Source organism: Rhinopithecus roxellana, chromosome 12, assembly GCF_007565055.1.
Source record: "Rhinopithecus roxellana isolate Shanxi Qingling chromosome 12, ASM756505v1, whole genome shotgun sequence".
Taxonomy (NCBI): domain Eukaryota; kingdom Metazoa; phylum Chordata; class Mammalia; order Primates; family Cercopithecidae; genus Rhinopithecus; species Rhinopithecus roxellana.
In genome coordinates, this window is record NC_044560.1 from 17,901,183 (window position 1) to 17,917,731 (window position 16,549).

Sequence of the window (16,549 nt, forward strand, 5' to 3'; positions counted from 1 at the left end):
ATAAGAATGACTAAAAGTTAACTCTGTACAGTGTCTAGCATATAGTTGTCTTGAATATATACTTAAATGTATGTTCATTTAATTCTTGTATTCTTGTGAGGTAGATATAACTAGCTGAGTTTTACTGATGAAGACATTAAAACACAGAAAAGAGTAAATAACTTTGCAAAGGGACATGGGATACGAAAGTAGAGCTGGTGTTCTAATTCTGCAGTGTGGTTCTAGAGCCAACACGAGTGAGAGAAAAGGACTATGGAAAAAATGCCCCAGAAATAACAAAATTTGAAGGATAAAGAGGGAGCCAGTAAAAGAGATTGAGAGAGAATAGTCTTGAGTTTGTAGAAAGAGAACAAGGAATGGGCTATTCAGGTTGAGTATTCCTAATTTGAAAATCTGAAATGCCCCAAAGTCTGAAACTGAGTGCACAGATGACACTGAAGAAAATGTTCATTGGAGCATTTCCTATTTTGGATTTTCAGATTAGGGATGCTCGACCAGTATGTATCTACGAATATTCAAAAAATCTGAAATCCAAAACATTTCTTATCCCAAAAATTTCAGATACAGGATACACAGCCTGTATGGAACTTCAAGCAGTAGGATAGAGTACACTTACTCAGAGGCTACAGAGAGGTAACAGATGACTGCAGATGCCAATGATGTCGATTGAATAAAAAGCTGCTTTGCTGTTAGAGACTTGAAAGTTTTGATCTCCATACTTCATTCAAAAGACTCTGCATGTTTCTTTATCTTTCTAACCTCTTTGTACTCGCAGAATCAGTATCTTTCAACCTCTGTGTTCCAAGCCTTAACAAGCTATTATAAAGCTCTTTTGTTTGCCTAGTATGGGCTGTTTTGGTAAATTAGACTATATAAAAATGTCTGAAATACAGAGTTGAATATGAAGAATGGCAGCATTCTGATTTTAATGTGGCTAAAAATTAATCCAGGGAGGACTGCTGTTTTTCCATGCTTAAACATTTGTGGGACAAGGGCTAATTGGCAATGCAGGAATCGTTTAAACCAAGAATCATTCAAGTATGAGCCATTCTGCTTACCTACAGAAGTAAAGATTACCCCCATAACAGTTTTTAAGCATTGGAATTATTTTTTTCCCCTCCAAACGAAACTTTTCTTGGAACCTCATGAACGATTTCTACATGTTCAGCTTCCTTTCTCCCAGAAGATACCTGAAGCATCTCTCCTATGAAGCATAATTTGAAACACTAGACGACAATGAATTTTTTTTTTTTTTTTTTTTGAGACGAAGTGTCGCTCAGTCGCCCAGGCTGGAGTGCAGTGGCGTGATCTTGGCTCACTGCAAGCTCCGCCTCCCGGGTTCACACCATTCTCCTGCCTCAGTCTCCTGAGTAGCTGGAACTACAGGTGCCCACTGCCACGCCCGGCTAACTTTTTGCATTTTTAGTAGAGACAGGGTTTCACCGTGTTAGCCAGGGTGGTCTCAATCTCCTGACCTCATGATCCACCCACCTCGGCCTCCCAAAGTGCTGGGATTACGGGCGTGAGCCCCCGTGCCCGGCCCGACAATGAATTTTTAAAAATGGGAATGATGCATGGAAGATGAGGTAGAGGGATCTGTTTTGAGATGGGAGAAGTATGAGGATTCAGCAAGTTCAGCATCTCTTCTAAAGAAGTTGGGTTATTTAGTCTGTGCGCAGGTTTGGAGGGACGAGGAAGAGTTACCCAGGAGGGTGATAGGGAAGGCTTACAGCATTGACTTTGCCTGCCTGCCTTTAAAGGACAGCATGATGAAGGACTGTTTTTGTAGTTCCTTAGGAGTTTTATGTAGAGGAGAAAAAAAAGGTCTGTTTTTGAATTAGGGCAAACGTGTTCTCTGCTTTTTTACATTCATCATTGAAATCCTGTAAATCTGCACATGAGCAAGGAAAAAGTGGTAGTTCAGATTGTTCCTTCTTTTTCCTACACAAAGCAGGTAACAGTTTAAATATGCATGCTGCTGCCACCTCGTGGACCAAATTCTAGTTCCTGGGCCTAGTAAGTAGTACCCTAATGCTTTTCATCCCTTGCGGAATAAACAGTCCTTTGTTGAACTGATTTAACTCCAGTTTGCCATTGGGAAAAGATATCAAGGAATTACAGTGTATCAAATGAAACATTCTAGGGCAGCATGTATTAAAGTACTAACTGACAGTGTAAGACCAAGTATAGAAGAATAGCAAGAGCTAGAGTTACGAAGAAATTTTTATGGAAGACTTATTGAGTTGGGTCTAAAAGGATGGGCAGGAAAAGACAGAAAGATGAAGAAAATGGCCAATCCCCTGTGTGAACTGTTGGATATAGAGCGGGAAGGGACAGACTGACAGTTGTTCTACTTTCCAACTCATTTGCACTTGGTATTGTAATTTGTGGTGATTCTTACGAGATGTTCAGTATGCCTACTGCATATGTCAGAGTTCAAATTTTGCCTGTATCACTTGGTGTACTACATGAAGCCATTTTAAGAAGATAGACTTAAAAGCTCTTTATGTGCGTTTTTTTTGAGTAAGGTGTGGATAGCATATAGAACTTAAACGTTTGCATGTAAAAATCTTGCGATGTGCAAATATAAATATTTGCCAGTTTTGCATTTGTTTTTATTGTAAAATGTAACCAAATTATAAAAAGTGTAGAAAAAGAAAGAAATCACCCATAATTCCTGTACTACAACAAAACTACTCATCTTGGCGTTTTTTCTTTACCTGTGTAATTAGTTTATACAGTTATAATCATCTTGTATATAGTGTTCATTTCATCCTCTTTTTCTTAGTGCTTTAGATATGATATTTACACATGTTTAGGCATTTGCTGGATATCTATAAGGCACTTGTCATATATCCTCAATCTCTTGTAATAATGCTGTAAAAGAGTGAAGACTATCTTCATCTTCCAGGTAGAGACCTGAGATTCAATAAAGAAAAACTAGATCACTGCCTAGGAAGTAGAACTGGGATTTGTTTGACCACAAGGCTCTTTCTGTTTTTAGGTCATGCTATATCTTCATACTTATTTAAAATTGCTAATTGACTGGGAAGGGTGGCTTACACCTGTAAACCACCTAGGATCACTTGAACCTAGGAGTTGGAGACCAGCATGGGCAGCAAATAATAAAAAGAAATTAGCACCTGTGGTCCTAGCTGCCTGGGAGGTTGAGGTGGAAGTATCACCTGAGCCCTGGAGATTGAGGCTGCAGTGAACTAGAATCGTACCACTGCACCCTAGTGTGGGCAACAGAGTGAGACCCTGTCTCCAAAAAAATAATAATGAAATTGCTAACTTTGTTTTAGTATCTGCTAATGCCTGTAGCCAGTCACCTCTTTGTGGACATATAAAGAGAATGTAATTAGTTGAAACGTAAATATTTAAGCACTCAGTTTTTTTTTTTTTTTTTTTTTTGAGACGGAGTCTCGCTGTGTCGCCCAGGCTGGAGTGCAGTGGCGTGATCTCGGCTCACTGCAAGCTCCGCCTCCCGGGTTCACGCCATTCTCCTGCCTCAGCCTCGCGAGGAGCTGGGACCACAGGTGCTGCCACCACGCCTGGCTAATTTTTTGTATTTTAGTAGAGATGGGGTAAGCACTCAGTTTTAATTTTCCCATCCCAGGTGTATCAAAATGGAGTGAATTAGATCTATTCCATATGACCTCCATGACCATTTGCTGAAGGGTGTGAAAGTTGCTGCTAATTACAGGCAGCAGGAATAAGGAAGAGTGTAAACGATTCTGGGTAATGCACAGTGACAGGTTATTGTAAGTAGGACTGTTTTAGTCTACCCCATTGTCATGTTATACATGAACTGCCAGGTTACCTCACTTTGGTGGCAGAGCTAGAATTAGAGCCCAGATAAGTTCTTGGCTAATTCAACATTATGGCAAAAGTTACTTCAGTTGAGTTTGTGGGCCTGCACAGTGGTGAGGAGAGGGGAGTACGCTGGACCTGGATGCGAGAGCTTCAGTGTATAAATTCCAAAAAATGGTAACTGATTTAAAACAACTTTTGAGTCACCTTGAAAGTTTAAAAAATATATTGATAACCTGAATTCTACTTACAAACTTAATTAAATTAGAAATTTTATTTAGTAAGCTCCCTAGGTATTTCTTGTAGGATTAGAAATGATTGAAGAGAAGTTTTTCAGTTAGTACAAAAAGTACCCTCTGAGAGTTCTTACTTTGAGATTCTTTTTCTCCCTTACCTACTGAATGAGCATATTTGGAGGTAAGGCCTTGGAATCTGCATTTTATCGGCTCTACAGGTGATTCTCTTGTGTTTTAAATTTGCATATATAAAGTTGATATTGGTAGAGCCTGAATTATGGATTTTGTGGTCTTGATAATAAATGTATAGGTACTGGAAAGGCCCAGGGCTCTGGAGGAAGAGTTGGTTTCATAGCTGCTGCTGTCATGAATACTGAATAAGGAAAATCATCTGAGCCTAAATATCTTTTTTTTTTTTTTTTTTTTTTTTTTTGAGAAGGAGTCTTGCTCTGTCCAGGCTGGAGTGCAGTGACCGGATCTCAGCTCACTGCCAACTCCGCCTCCCGGGTTTACGCCATTCTCCTGCCTCAGCCTCCCGTGTAGCTGGGACTACAGGCGCCTGCCACCTCGCCCGGCTAGTTTTTCTTCGTATTTTTAGTAGAGACGGGGTTTCACCGTGTTAGCCAGGATGGTCTCGATCTCCTGACCTCGTGATCCGCCCGTCTCGGCCTCCCAAAGTGCTGGGATTACAGGCTTGAGCCACCGCGCCCGGCCTGAGCCTAAATATCTTTAAAACTTAGGGAAAATACCTAATTGGGTTAATAGGAAGACTAGATATATAATCATGCACCTCTTAGCGATAGGGATATGTTCCGAGAAATGCATTGTCTGGTGATTTTGTCCTGCAAACATTGTATACTTACAGAAACCTAGATGGTAGAGCCTACTACACACTTAGGCTATATGGTATAGTCTGTTGCTCCTAGGCTACCAACCTGTACAGCATGTTACCGTACTGAATAGTATAGGCATTTGTAACACAATGATAAGTATTTGTGTATCTAAACACAGAAAATGTACATTAAAATACAGTTTAAAGGATAAAAAAGGGGACTGGGTACGGTGGTATACGCCTATAATCCCAGCACTTTGGGAGGCTGAGGTGGGTGGATTACTTGAGGCCAGGAGTTGGAGACTGGCCTGGCCAACATGGTGAGACCCCATCTCTACTGAAAATACAAAACCTAGCCGGGCGTGTTGGTGTACACCTGTAATCCCAGCTACTGGGGAGGCTGAGACATGAGAATTGCTTGAACCCAGGAGGTGGAGGTTGCAGTGAGCCGAGATCGTGCCACTGTGCTCCAGCGTGGGCAACAGAGCAAGACTGTCTTTTAAAAAAAGAGAAAGAAAAAGAAAAACTTACGTTTTTAACGTCTTTTTAAAAACTATGGCAAGCACATTAGCGTAGACCTACACAGGCTCAGGATCATCAATATCATTGTCTTGACCGCCACATCTTGGCGCCACTTTCAATTGGAAAGTCTTCAGAAGCAGTAATACACAGCTGTCATCTCCTATGATAATAGTGCCGCCTTCTGGAATACCTCCTGAAGGACCTGTCAGAGGCTGTTTTACAGTTAGCCTTTTAATAAGTAGTACATTCTAAAATAATGATTAATAGTATAGTACATAGTAAATATATATGCCAATAACATAAGTTTTTTTTTGTGAGACGGAGTCTTGCTCTGTCGTCCAGGCTGGAGTGCAGTGGCACGATCTCAGCTCACTGCAAGCTCTGCCTCCCAGGTTGATGTCATTCTCATGCCTCAGCCTCCCAAGTAGCTGGGACAACAGGCGCCCGCCACCATGTCCGGCTAATTTCTTGTATTTTTAGTAGAGATTGGGTTTCACCGTGTTAGCCAGGATGGTCTCGATCTCCTGACCTCGTGATCTGCCTGCCTTGGCCTCCCAAAGTGCCAAGATTACAGGCGTGAGCCACCGCACCTGGACTTTTTTTTTTTTTTTTTTTTTCTGATAAAGAGTCTCACTCTGTTGCCAAGGCTGGAGTGCAGTGGTGTGATCTTGGCTTACTGCACCTTCCACCTCCCAGGTTCAAGCGAATTCTCCTGCATCAGCCTCCCAAGTAGCTGGGACTACAGGCACGTGCCACTACACCCAGCTGATTTTTGTACTTATTGTAGAGACGTGGTTTCACCATGCTGGCCAGGCTGGTCTCAAACTCCTGACCTCAGGTGATCCGCCTGCCTCGGCCTCCCAAAGTGCTGGAATTATAGGTGTGAGCCACCACACTTGGCCGAGTTTGTTATTAAGTATTATTTATTATACATAATTTTGCGTGCTATAGTTCTATACGACTTGCAGTGCAGTAGGTTTGTTTACACTAGCATTACCACAAACAAGTGAGTAATGTTTTGTGCTACATCCTTAGAGTGGCTTTGACATCGCTAGGTGATGGGAATTTCTCAGCTCCATTATAGTCTTACTGATCTGTCATTGACTGAAATGTCATTATATCGTGCATGAGTGTTTGTGTGTGTGTGTGTGTGTATTTTTTTTTTTTTTGAGACGGAGTCTCACTCTGTGGGCACGCTGGAGTGCAGTGGCATGATCTAGGCTCACTGCAGCCTCCACCTCCTGGATTCAAGCAATTCTCCTGCCTCAGGCTCCCAAGTAGCTGGGACTACAGGTGCGTGCCACCATGCCCTGCTAATTTTTGTATTTTTAGCAGAGACGGGGTTTCACCATGTTGGCCAGGATGGTCTCGATCTCTTGAGCTCGTGATCTGCCCGTCTCGGCCTCCCAAAGTTTAGGATTACAGGCGTGAGCCACCGCGCCAGGCCTATTTATCTATCTAGCTATCTAGCTAGCTAGCTATTTTTTTTTTTTGAGACGGAGTCTCGCTCTGTCGCCCAGGCTGGAGTGCAGTGGCCAGATCTCAGCTCACTGCAAGCTCTGCCTCCCGGGTTTACGCCATTCTCCTGCCTCAGCCTCCCGAGTAGCTGGGACTATAGGCGCCCGCCACCTCGCCCGGCTAGTTTTTTTGTATTTTTTAGTAGAGACGGGGTTTCACCGTGTTAGCCAGGATGGTCTCGATCTCCTGACCTCGTGATCCACCCGTCTCGGCCTCCCAAAGTGCTGGGATTACAGGCTTGAGCCACCGCACCCGGCCTTTTTTTTTTTTTTTTTTGAGAGAAGGCCTCACTTTGTCACCCAGGCTGGAGTGTAGTGGTGTGATCACAACTCATTGCAGCTTCGACCTCCTGGGCTTAAGCATTCTTTTTCTTGCAGCCTTCTGAGTAGCTGGGACCACACGGGTGCTCGCCACTATGCCTGGCTAATTAAAAAAATTTTTTTTTTGTAGAGATAAGGTTTCACTGTGTTGCCCAGGCTGTTCTTGAATTCCTGGGCTTAAGTGATCCTCCTCCTTTGGCTTCTCAAAGTGTTAGGATTCTAGGTGTAAGCCACCATGCCCGGCCTAATTTTTAAAAATTTCTGGCCGGGCGTGGTGGCTAATGCCTGTAATCACAGCACTTAGGGAGGCCAAGGCAGGTGGATCACCTGAGGTCGGGAGTTCAAGACCAGCCTGACCAACATGGAGAAACCCCATATCTACTAAAAATACAAAATTAGCCGGGTGTGGTGGCGCATGCATGTAATCACAGCTTCTCAGGAGGCTGAGTCAGGAGAATTGCTTGAACATGGAAGGCGGAGGTTGCGTTGAGTCGAGATTGTGGCATTGCACTCCAGGCAACAAGAGCAAAACTCTGTCTCAAATTCTAGTACAGTCACATTCTCAGTATCTTGCCCAGGCTGGTCTGAAACTACTGTTCCCAGCCTCCCAAAGTGCTGGGCTTGTAGGTGGGAGGTACCATAGCCAAAATAGATATTTTGAATGAAATATTACAATTCTGCTTTAAATTGGAGAACTGGTGAAAAATACTTTGTCTCTTTACCTGGGGAAGTTAGCATCTTAATTATATATATCTTGATGTTTCTGCCATTGGATTTATTTAACTCTTATGGCATTGGAGACTATAAAGATTGATTCTATTAAACCTTATCAAGCAATGGAAGTAATTTTTGTATAATCGTATCACTTTTAAAAATACATTTTCCTAGCCGGCACAGTGGCTCATGCCTGTAATCCCAGCACTTTGGGAGGCCGAGGCGGGCGGATCATGAGGTCAGGAGATCGAGACCATCCTGGCTAACACGGTGAAACCCAATCTCTACTAAAAATACAAGAAATTAGACAGGTGTGATGGCGGGTGCCTGTAGTCCCAGCTACTCAGGAGGCTGAGGCAGGAGAATGGTGTGAACCCGGGAGGCGGAGCTTGCAGTGAGCGGAGATTGTGCCACTGCACTCCAGCCTGGGCAACAGAGTGAGACTCCGTCTAAGCATTTTATATTATCATCTGGGGTGCTGAACTTTGGGTTTCTTTCAAGGTTCATGGGGGCATAGGAAAAACTAGTTGAGAGCTCTATAGATTTAATTTTGTGGGAGGGATAAACATTTACCAGATTTTAATGTTAATAAAATTATATCCAAGTAAATATGAATATGCCTCAGTTGTGTTTTGTGGCCCACTTAAAAGTGAAGGGAGAGGGAGGGATAGAACAGTGCAGTAGTAAGTAGAAAGGTTATAAGCTTAAATAGAGGAAAGCCAAATAGGCAGATTTACTATATTATGTATATGAAGAGATTGTATATGTGCAGACATTAACATTGCCACCTTATGGCTTTTTGTATATTTCCTCCAGAGACTGAATTTTCTATTTTATTTTATTTTTCTTTTTTATTTTTGAGACAGAGTCTAGCTCTGCTGGCCAGGCTCGAGTGCAGTGGCACGATCTTGGCTCACCTGGGTTCAAGTGATTGATTCTCCTGCCTCAGCCTCCCAAGTAGCTGGGACTACAGGCGTGTGCCACCACGCTCCCCTAATTTTTGTGTTTTTAGTGTAGAGATGGGGTTTCACAATGTTGGCCAGGCCTGTCTTGAGCTACTAACCTCAGGTGATCCACCTGCCTCGGCCTCCCAAAATGCTGGAATTACAGGCGTGAGCCACTGCACCGACCGAGTTTTCTATTTTGTAATCATAGATTTAAAGTGAGGAGGGGCTAAGGTAAATGGATAGAGGTGTGGACATTATTTCTGGCTATTGAAGCCACAGACCAGATCTGTCTGGACTTGTAGTTTCCTAATTCATAGTTAATATCTTTTTTTTTTTTTTCTTTGGAGACAGAGCCTTGCTCTGTTGCCCAGGCTGGAGTGCAGTGGCGCAATCTCCGCTCACTGCAAGCTCCGCCTCCCAGGTTCACGCCATTCTCCTGCCTCAGCCTCCCAAGTAGCTGGGACTACAGGTGCCTGCCACCACACCCGGCTGATTTTTTTTGTATTTTTGTATTTTGCAAGCTCCGCCTCCCAGGTTCACGCCATTCTCCTGCCTCAGCCTCCCAAGTAGCTGGGACTACAGGTGCCTGCCACCACACCCGGCTGATTTTTTTTTTGTATAGAGATGGGGTTTCACCGTGTAAGCCAGGATGGTCTCGATCTCCTGACCTCGTGATCCTCCCGCCTCGGCCTCCCAAAGTGCTGGGATTACAGGCTTGAGCCACTGCACCTGGCCCATAGTTAATATCTTTTTTTTTTCTGTTGCCCAGGCTGGAGTTCAGTGGCCGGATCTCAGCTCACAGCAAGGTCCGCCTCCTGGGTTTACACCATTCTCCTGCCTCAGCCTTCCGAGTAGCTGGGACTACAGGCGCCCGCCACCACGCCTGGCTAGTTTTTTGTATTTTTTAGTAGAGACGGGGTTTCACCGTGTTAGCCAGGATGGTCTCGATCTCCTGACCTTGTGATCCGCCCGTCTCGGCCTCCCAAAGTGCTGGGATTACAGGTATGAGCCACCGCGCCTGACCTCGTTAATATCTTTAATGTTTTTATTTGAGACAAGAGTTTCGATCTTTTTCTTAGGTTGGACTGAAGTGGCGTGATCTTGGTTCACTGCAACCTCTGCCCCCTGGGTTCAAGCAGTTCTCCTGCCTCAGCCTCCTGAGTAGCTGGGATTATAGGTGCCTGCCACCAGGCCCAACTACTTTTTTATTTTTTTTTATTTTTATTTTTTTATTTTTTATTTTATTTATTTATTTATTTATTTTTGAGACAGAGTCTCGCTCTGTCGCCCAGGCTGGAGTGCAGTGGCCGGATCTCAGCTCACTGCAAGCTCCGCCTCCCGGGTTTAAGCCATTCTGCTGCCTCAGCCTCCCGAGTAGCTGGGACTACAGGCACCCGCCACCTCGCCCGGCTAGTTTTTTGTATTTTTTGTTAGAGACGAGGTTTCACCGTGTTAGCCAGGAGGGTCTCGATCTCCTGACCTCGTGATCCGCCCATCTCGGCCTCTCAAAGTGCTGGGATTACAGGCTTGAGCCACCGCGCCCGGCCTACTTTTTTATTTTTTATTTTTACTTTTTATTTTTGAGATGGAGGCTTGCTCTACTGCTCAGGCTGGAGTGCAGTGGTGTGATCTCGGCTCAGTGCAACCTCCGCCACCCGGGTTCAAGTGATTTTCCTGCCTCAGCCTCCCTAGTAGCTGGGATTTACTGGTATGTGCCACAGCTGCGGCTAATTTTGTATTTTTACTGGAGACGGGGTTTCTCCATGTTGGTCAGGCTGGTCTCAACCTCCTGACCTCAGGTGATCTGCCCGCCTCTGCCTCCCAAAGTGCTGAGATTACAGGCATGAGCCACTGTGCCCGGCCCAATTTTTAATTTTTATTTATTTTTTTAATTTATTATTTTTTTTGAGATGTAGTTTTGCTCTGTCACCCAGGCTGGAGTGCATGGCGTGATCTTGGCTCACTGCATCCCTTGCCTCCTGGGTTTAAGCAGTTCTCTGCCTCAGCCTCCCGAGTAGCTGGGATTACAGGCGCCCACCACCATGCCTGGCTAATTTTTTTTGCATTTTCAGTAGAGACGGAATTTCACCATCTTGCCCAGGCTGATCTTGAACTCCTGACCTCGTGATCCACCTGCCTCGGTCTCCGAAAGTGCTGGGGTTACAGGTGTGAGCCACTGCGCCCAGCCCCAATTTTTTTATTTCTAGTAGAGATGGGGTCTTGCCATGTTGGCCATGCTGGTCTCGAACTCTTAACCTCAGGTGATCCACCCTCCTCGGCCTCCCAGAGTGCTAGGATTACAGGTGTGAGTCCCTGTGCCGGGCCTTAATGTTTTTTGTTTTTTTTTAAGATGAGGTCTTACTATGTTCTGTAGGCTGCAGTTCAGTGGCTATTCACAGGTGTGATCATAGTTCATTACAGACTCAAATTCCTGGGCCCAGATGATTCTGTTGCCTTCAGTCTCCCAAGTAGCTGGGACTGAGCAAGGTGTAAGCCCTCTGTGCCTGATTTAAATTCATCTTCATCTATCACCCAGACTGGAGTGCAGTGGTGCAGTCTCAGCTCACCGCAACCTCCTGCCTCAGCCTCCCCAGTAGCTGGGACTATAGGTGTGTGCTAGCACACTGGCTAATTTTTGTATTTTTTTTTTTTGTAGAGATGAGGTTTTGCCACCTTGCCCAGGCTGGTCTCGAACTCTGGCCTTCAGTGGTCTACCTGCCTTGGCCTCAAAGTACTGAGATTACAGGCATGAGCCACCGCACACAGCCTGTAATTATATAAACACTGAAGTTTTATTTTATTTATTTATTTATTTTATTTTTTTATTTTTTTTGAGACGGAGTCTCGCTCTGTCACCCAGGCTGGAGTGCAGTGGCCGGATCTCAGCTCACTGCAAGCTCCGCCTCCCGGGTTCACGCCATTCTCCTGCTTCAGCCTCCCGAGTAGCTGAGACTACAGGTGCCCGCCACCATGCCCAGCTGATTTTTTGTATTTTTAGTAGAGATGAGGTTTCACCATGTTAGCCGGGATGGTCTCGATCTCCTGACCTCATAATCCGCCCGCCTCAGCCTCCCAAAGTGCTGGGATTACAGGCGTGAACCACCGCACCCAGCTGGAATTTCATTTAAAAGTCAATCTTAGCCAGGCACGGTGGCTCAAGCCTGTAATCCCAGCACTTTGGGAGGCCGAGATGGGCGGATCACGAGGTCAGGAGATCGAGACCATCCTGGCTAACATGGTGAAACCCCGTCTCTACTAAAAAATACAAAAAACTAGCCGGGCGAGGTGGCAGGTGCCTGTAGTCCCAGCTACTCGGGTGGCTGAGGCAGGAGAATGGCGTAAACCCAGGAAGCGGAGCTTGCAGTGAGCTGAGATCCGGCCACTGCACTCCAGCCTGGGCGACAGAGCGAGACTCCGTCTCAAAAAAAAAAAAAAAAAAAAAAAAAAAAGTCAATCTTAGCCTGTTATCCACTTCTTAACTTGTAAGCAGTTTTTGAGTGAAGTTAGTTGAAGACCTGTTCTTTGCTTTCTGCTTTTTGATCTAGTTGGGACTATTACAAATAAAACAAGACTGAATTTAGTTTGTGGATGCAGATTTAGGGGAAGGACGTTGAAAGCGATAGTGGTTATGGATGTTTCAAAGAAGGAAGGGATTTTGAGTTGTACCTTGAAGGACAGAAGGAGAAGAGCCAAAAATTATTGCCTTAAAGAATAAAAAAAGCAAGAGGAATGAGATTTAATCAAGAAATGCATCTGAGTCTAGATTTCCTGAGGCCAAAAGTAGATGCTGATCAGTAATACATGAGAGGTTATGTAAATTGTATCCATCTGGATTATGAAAGATAAAACCAGGTAAGTGAGTTTAAAATCAACATAAGCAAGATGCTGTTGACTTTATAGCTTACTAAGAGGGTAAGGGTAAATAAAAAATTTTTAAAAATTGACTTCAATCAACTCCAACTTTTTTTTTTAAGTAAGAGACAAGGTCTCAGCTCTGCCACCCAGGCTGGAGTACAGTGGTGGCATCATCATAGCTAGGACTGCAGACATGTACCATAAGTGGTAATTGCTATTTTTAGTAGAAACCATACTGACATCAGAGCCATAGTTACCACAGGGAAAATGGGAACAAGTGTGTAAGTTCCGGCATGTGTGCCACTGGCCACTTAATGCTTTTGCATTTAAGCCATGTGAATCTAGTCATTTACATGGAAAAAAAATTCTTTAATTAAAAAAAATTAAATTTAAAGATGTAGTTTTTTGTTTTTTGTTTTTTTTTGCGATGGAGTTTCACTCTGTCGCCCAGGCTGGAGTGCAGTGGTGCGGTCTCGGCTCACTGCAACCTCCAGCTCCCGGGTTCAAGTGATTCTCCTGCCTCAGCCTCCTGAGTAGCTGGGACTACAGTTACATGCCACCACACCCAGCTAATTTTTGTATTTTTAGTTGGGATGGGGTTTCACCATGTTGGCCAGGATGGTCTCCATCTCTTGACTTCATGATCCGCCTGCCTCTCAGTAAAGATGTAGAATTTAAAAAATTCTGAGGCCGGGCACAGTAACTCACGCCTGTAATCCCAGCACTTTGGGAGGCCAAGGCCCAGCGGATCATGAGGTCAGGAGTTCGAGACCAGCCTGACCAACAAAGTGAAACCCCATCTCTACTAAAAATACAAAAAATTAGCCAGGCATGGTGGCGGTGCCTGTAGTCCCAGCTATTCAGGAGGCTGAGGCAGGAGAATGGCTTGAACCCGCGCGGCGGAGGTTGCAGTGAGCCAAGATCACACCATTGCACTCCAGCCTGGGCTACAGAGTGAGACTCCCATCTCAAAAAAAAAAAAAAATTCTGTACATGAAGTAATGTGTGAAATGGAAGAATTTAAGATAAGTTTCTGAAAGACAGTGATTTTTTTTTTGGGGTGAGACAGTCTTGCTGTGTCGCCCAGGCTGGAGTGCAGTGGTGTGATCTCGGCTCACTGCAAGCTCCGCCTCCCGGTTTCACCACATTCCCCTGCGTCAGCCTCCTGAATAGCTGGGACTACAGGCATCGCCACCATGCCTGGCTAATTTTTTGTATTTTTAGTAGAGAGTAGCCAGGATAGTCTCAATCTCCTGACCTCATGATCCGCCTGCCTCTGCCTCTCAAAGTGCTGGGATTACAGGCGTGAGCCACCGTGCCCAGCCATAAACAGTGATTCTTAAGAAAATGAGCATTGGGATTTATTTCAGGGAAAACATAAGTATTGTAGTTGGATTACCACCTCCCTAGGGAAAGAGGCCAGATGTGTGGGTTTTTTTTTTTTCTCCCATCTGTGGACTAAGGGCTTTCTGTATGTCAGCTTATTAATTCTCCATAACCCTGTGAGATACTTATCTTCACTTTACAGAAAAGGAAATTGAGGGCTTATGAGTATGTCCAAGGCCTTGGGACTAGTTTGGGATTTGAATTTAGGTCAGTCTGACTCTAACACTCTAGTGTACTATGTATGTATGTATGCTGCTTTATCTGACCAGTCATGTATGTTTGGGTTACTTCCATCAGGCCCATATTTTTGGGGGGCCTGACAACTAAGTATTAATCTAAACAGTATAATAGGAAAGCATGTAATGAATTTTCAAGTCAAAAATAATTTTGCATTAAGGTGTTGAAGCGTTTAAAACAAAGTAAAAGCCAGTTTTTCTTTGTGGGGAATGTTCTACTTAGAATAATTAATTTTCTAATACTAAATAATTAAATTTCTGTTGAGTTATTCTGTGAAGTTTTTAAATTCATAAGCAAGCATGTTCAGATAATTTTTAACCATTTCAACTTTTTTCTTACCTCTGTAGGAACGTCAAGGTCGTGGGAAATAAAAGGCAGTTCTACACAGACTGCAGCAACGGTTGCATCTGCATATCCTAAGAGGAAAAAATGACCTTCAAGAGATTTGGGACTTTTTTCTTAATTTCACTGACTTCAGAGACGATTGCAGACTTGCAGTTTAAGTATTGGAATTTCACAAAAGACATAGGACTTAACTGGAAAATGAAAAAAAAAAAAGAAAAAGAAAAAACTAAACAAAAAATCCCTCTAGGTAGTTTAGGTGAAAAATGTCCCTTTTATTTTGGCTTTGGTTGTGATTTCAGAGCATAATGCTTTGTTTTTTTGTCTTTTTACTATGTTTTTCGGATTTTTAAGTCCGTAAGTGCATACAGTTTTCTCTAATTTTTAAACCCTTTCCTCCTCCCATTTTGACATTTGCACTTGGAGAACACTTGAGTTGTGAAGGTTTTGGGCATCCACCCCAGAAAGTGGGAATTTGATTTTACCCTTCCGAACTGGAAGAACATTTTTATGAAGAATTTTTGTCCGGGAGAATGTAACAGTGTTACCCAAGGTTGTGTCTTTAAGGGTGGTTCATTTTCTCTGACCTTTTGTTACTCAAAGTAAAGTACTAGGAGTCCTAAGAAATGTTCTGTTCTTGTACATTATACTGATTAAGTCAGGATTAATTTGATTTCAAAGCTAAGAACAGTGGTAAAAACTCGTTTACAGAAATGCATTTTGGAAGAGAAAAATACTGTAAAACGTGTAGTGAATGTTTCTTCAGTTTCTTGTTCAGCCAATGAGGAAAGGGCATTGCCTTTCTTTTTACCATTAATCACTTCTCAATAAACGTGAGATCCTGTTGAGCATCACTTCTAGTACCATTTAGTATTATTTGAGTCTGCTGTATTTTATTTATGAAATATTTGGAATATAAGGGTATAACAGGTGAGATGGCAACTAATTTTAGAGAGTTTGTGCTGAGAGTAAACACTTTAGGCTTGCTTTGTACTCAGGGCTGGTTAACCATGACCTCTGCAGAAGCAAGGTGGGCCGATATTCATAATGTTTTATTTCTGGATACTTCGCAGAGAATGTAGAGTCATTGCTAAATCATTTGTTCAACAAATGTTAGACTGTTGGGTGCCTGGCACTATGCTTAACTCCGTGGAATTTGGCCAGTTATCTTAGATGCAGAGGAAGTAGAGCCCAGGACGTAAGTGTTCAATTTGAAATATGGTTTTAGACAATATTCCATATGGATGCAGATCCCTGACAATAAAATTTCTGTGGGCTTGGGTCTTTGGGAACTTTGTAACAACTGTAATGGCATTTAATTTCTTCTTGTTTATATTTTCAACAGTTTTAGAGGCTTCTCTATCTTAAAAGATTGTTCTCTCTTAAGATGTTCCCATTTTAGACTGGGCACAGTGGTTCATGCCTGTAATCCCAGGACTTTGGGAGGCTGAGGCGGGTGGATTACTTAAGGTCAGGAATTCGAGACCAGCCTGGCCGACATGGTGAAACCCTGTCCCTACAAAAATTAGCTGGGGGATGGTGGTGCATGCTTGTAATCCCAGCTACTCTGGAGGCTGAGGCAGGAGAATCGCTTGAACCCAGGAGGTGGAGGTTACAGTGAGCCAAGATTGCACCACAGCACTCCAGCCTGGTGACACAGCAAGACTCTGTCTCAAAAAGAAAAAAAAAAGTTTCCATTTTAGAGTTGCATGTGTGAAAACATCTAAATACTAAGAAAGGATTATAGAAATGGATTTTATTTTATTTTTTATTTTTATTTATTTTTATTTTTTATTTTTATTTTTTTTTTATTTTTGAGATGGAGTC

General features: G+C 43.4%; 1 protein-coding gene across 1 annotated transcript in view; it reads left to right on the plus strand.

Annotated features, from left to right (window-relative positions):
- YTHDF2 (YTH N6-methyladenosine RNA binding protein 2) overlaps positions 1-15,576 on the plus strand; it is a 35,930-nt gene extending 20,354 nt beyond the window's left edge. The window contains exon 5 of the mRNA XM_010380331.2: positions 14,728-15,576. Coding sequence (XP_010378633.1) covers positions 14,728-14,751 — 24 coding nt within the window. The 3' untranslated portion in view covers positions 14,752-15,576. The remainder of the gene's footprint in view (positions 1-14,727) is intronic.
- Positions 15,577-16,549: the final 973 nt, after the last annotated feature.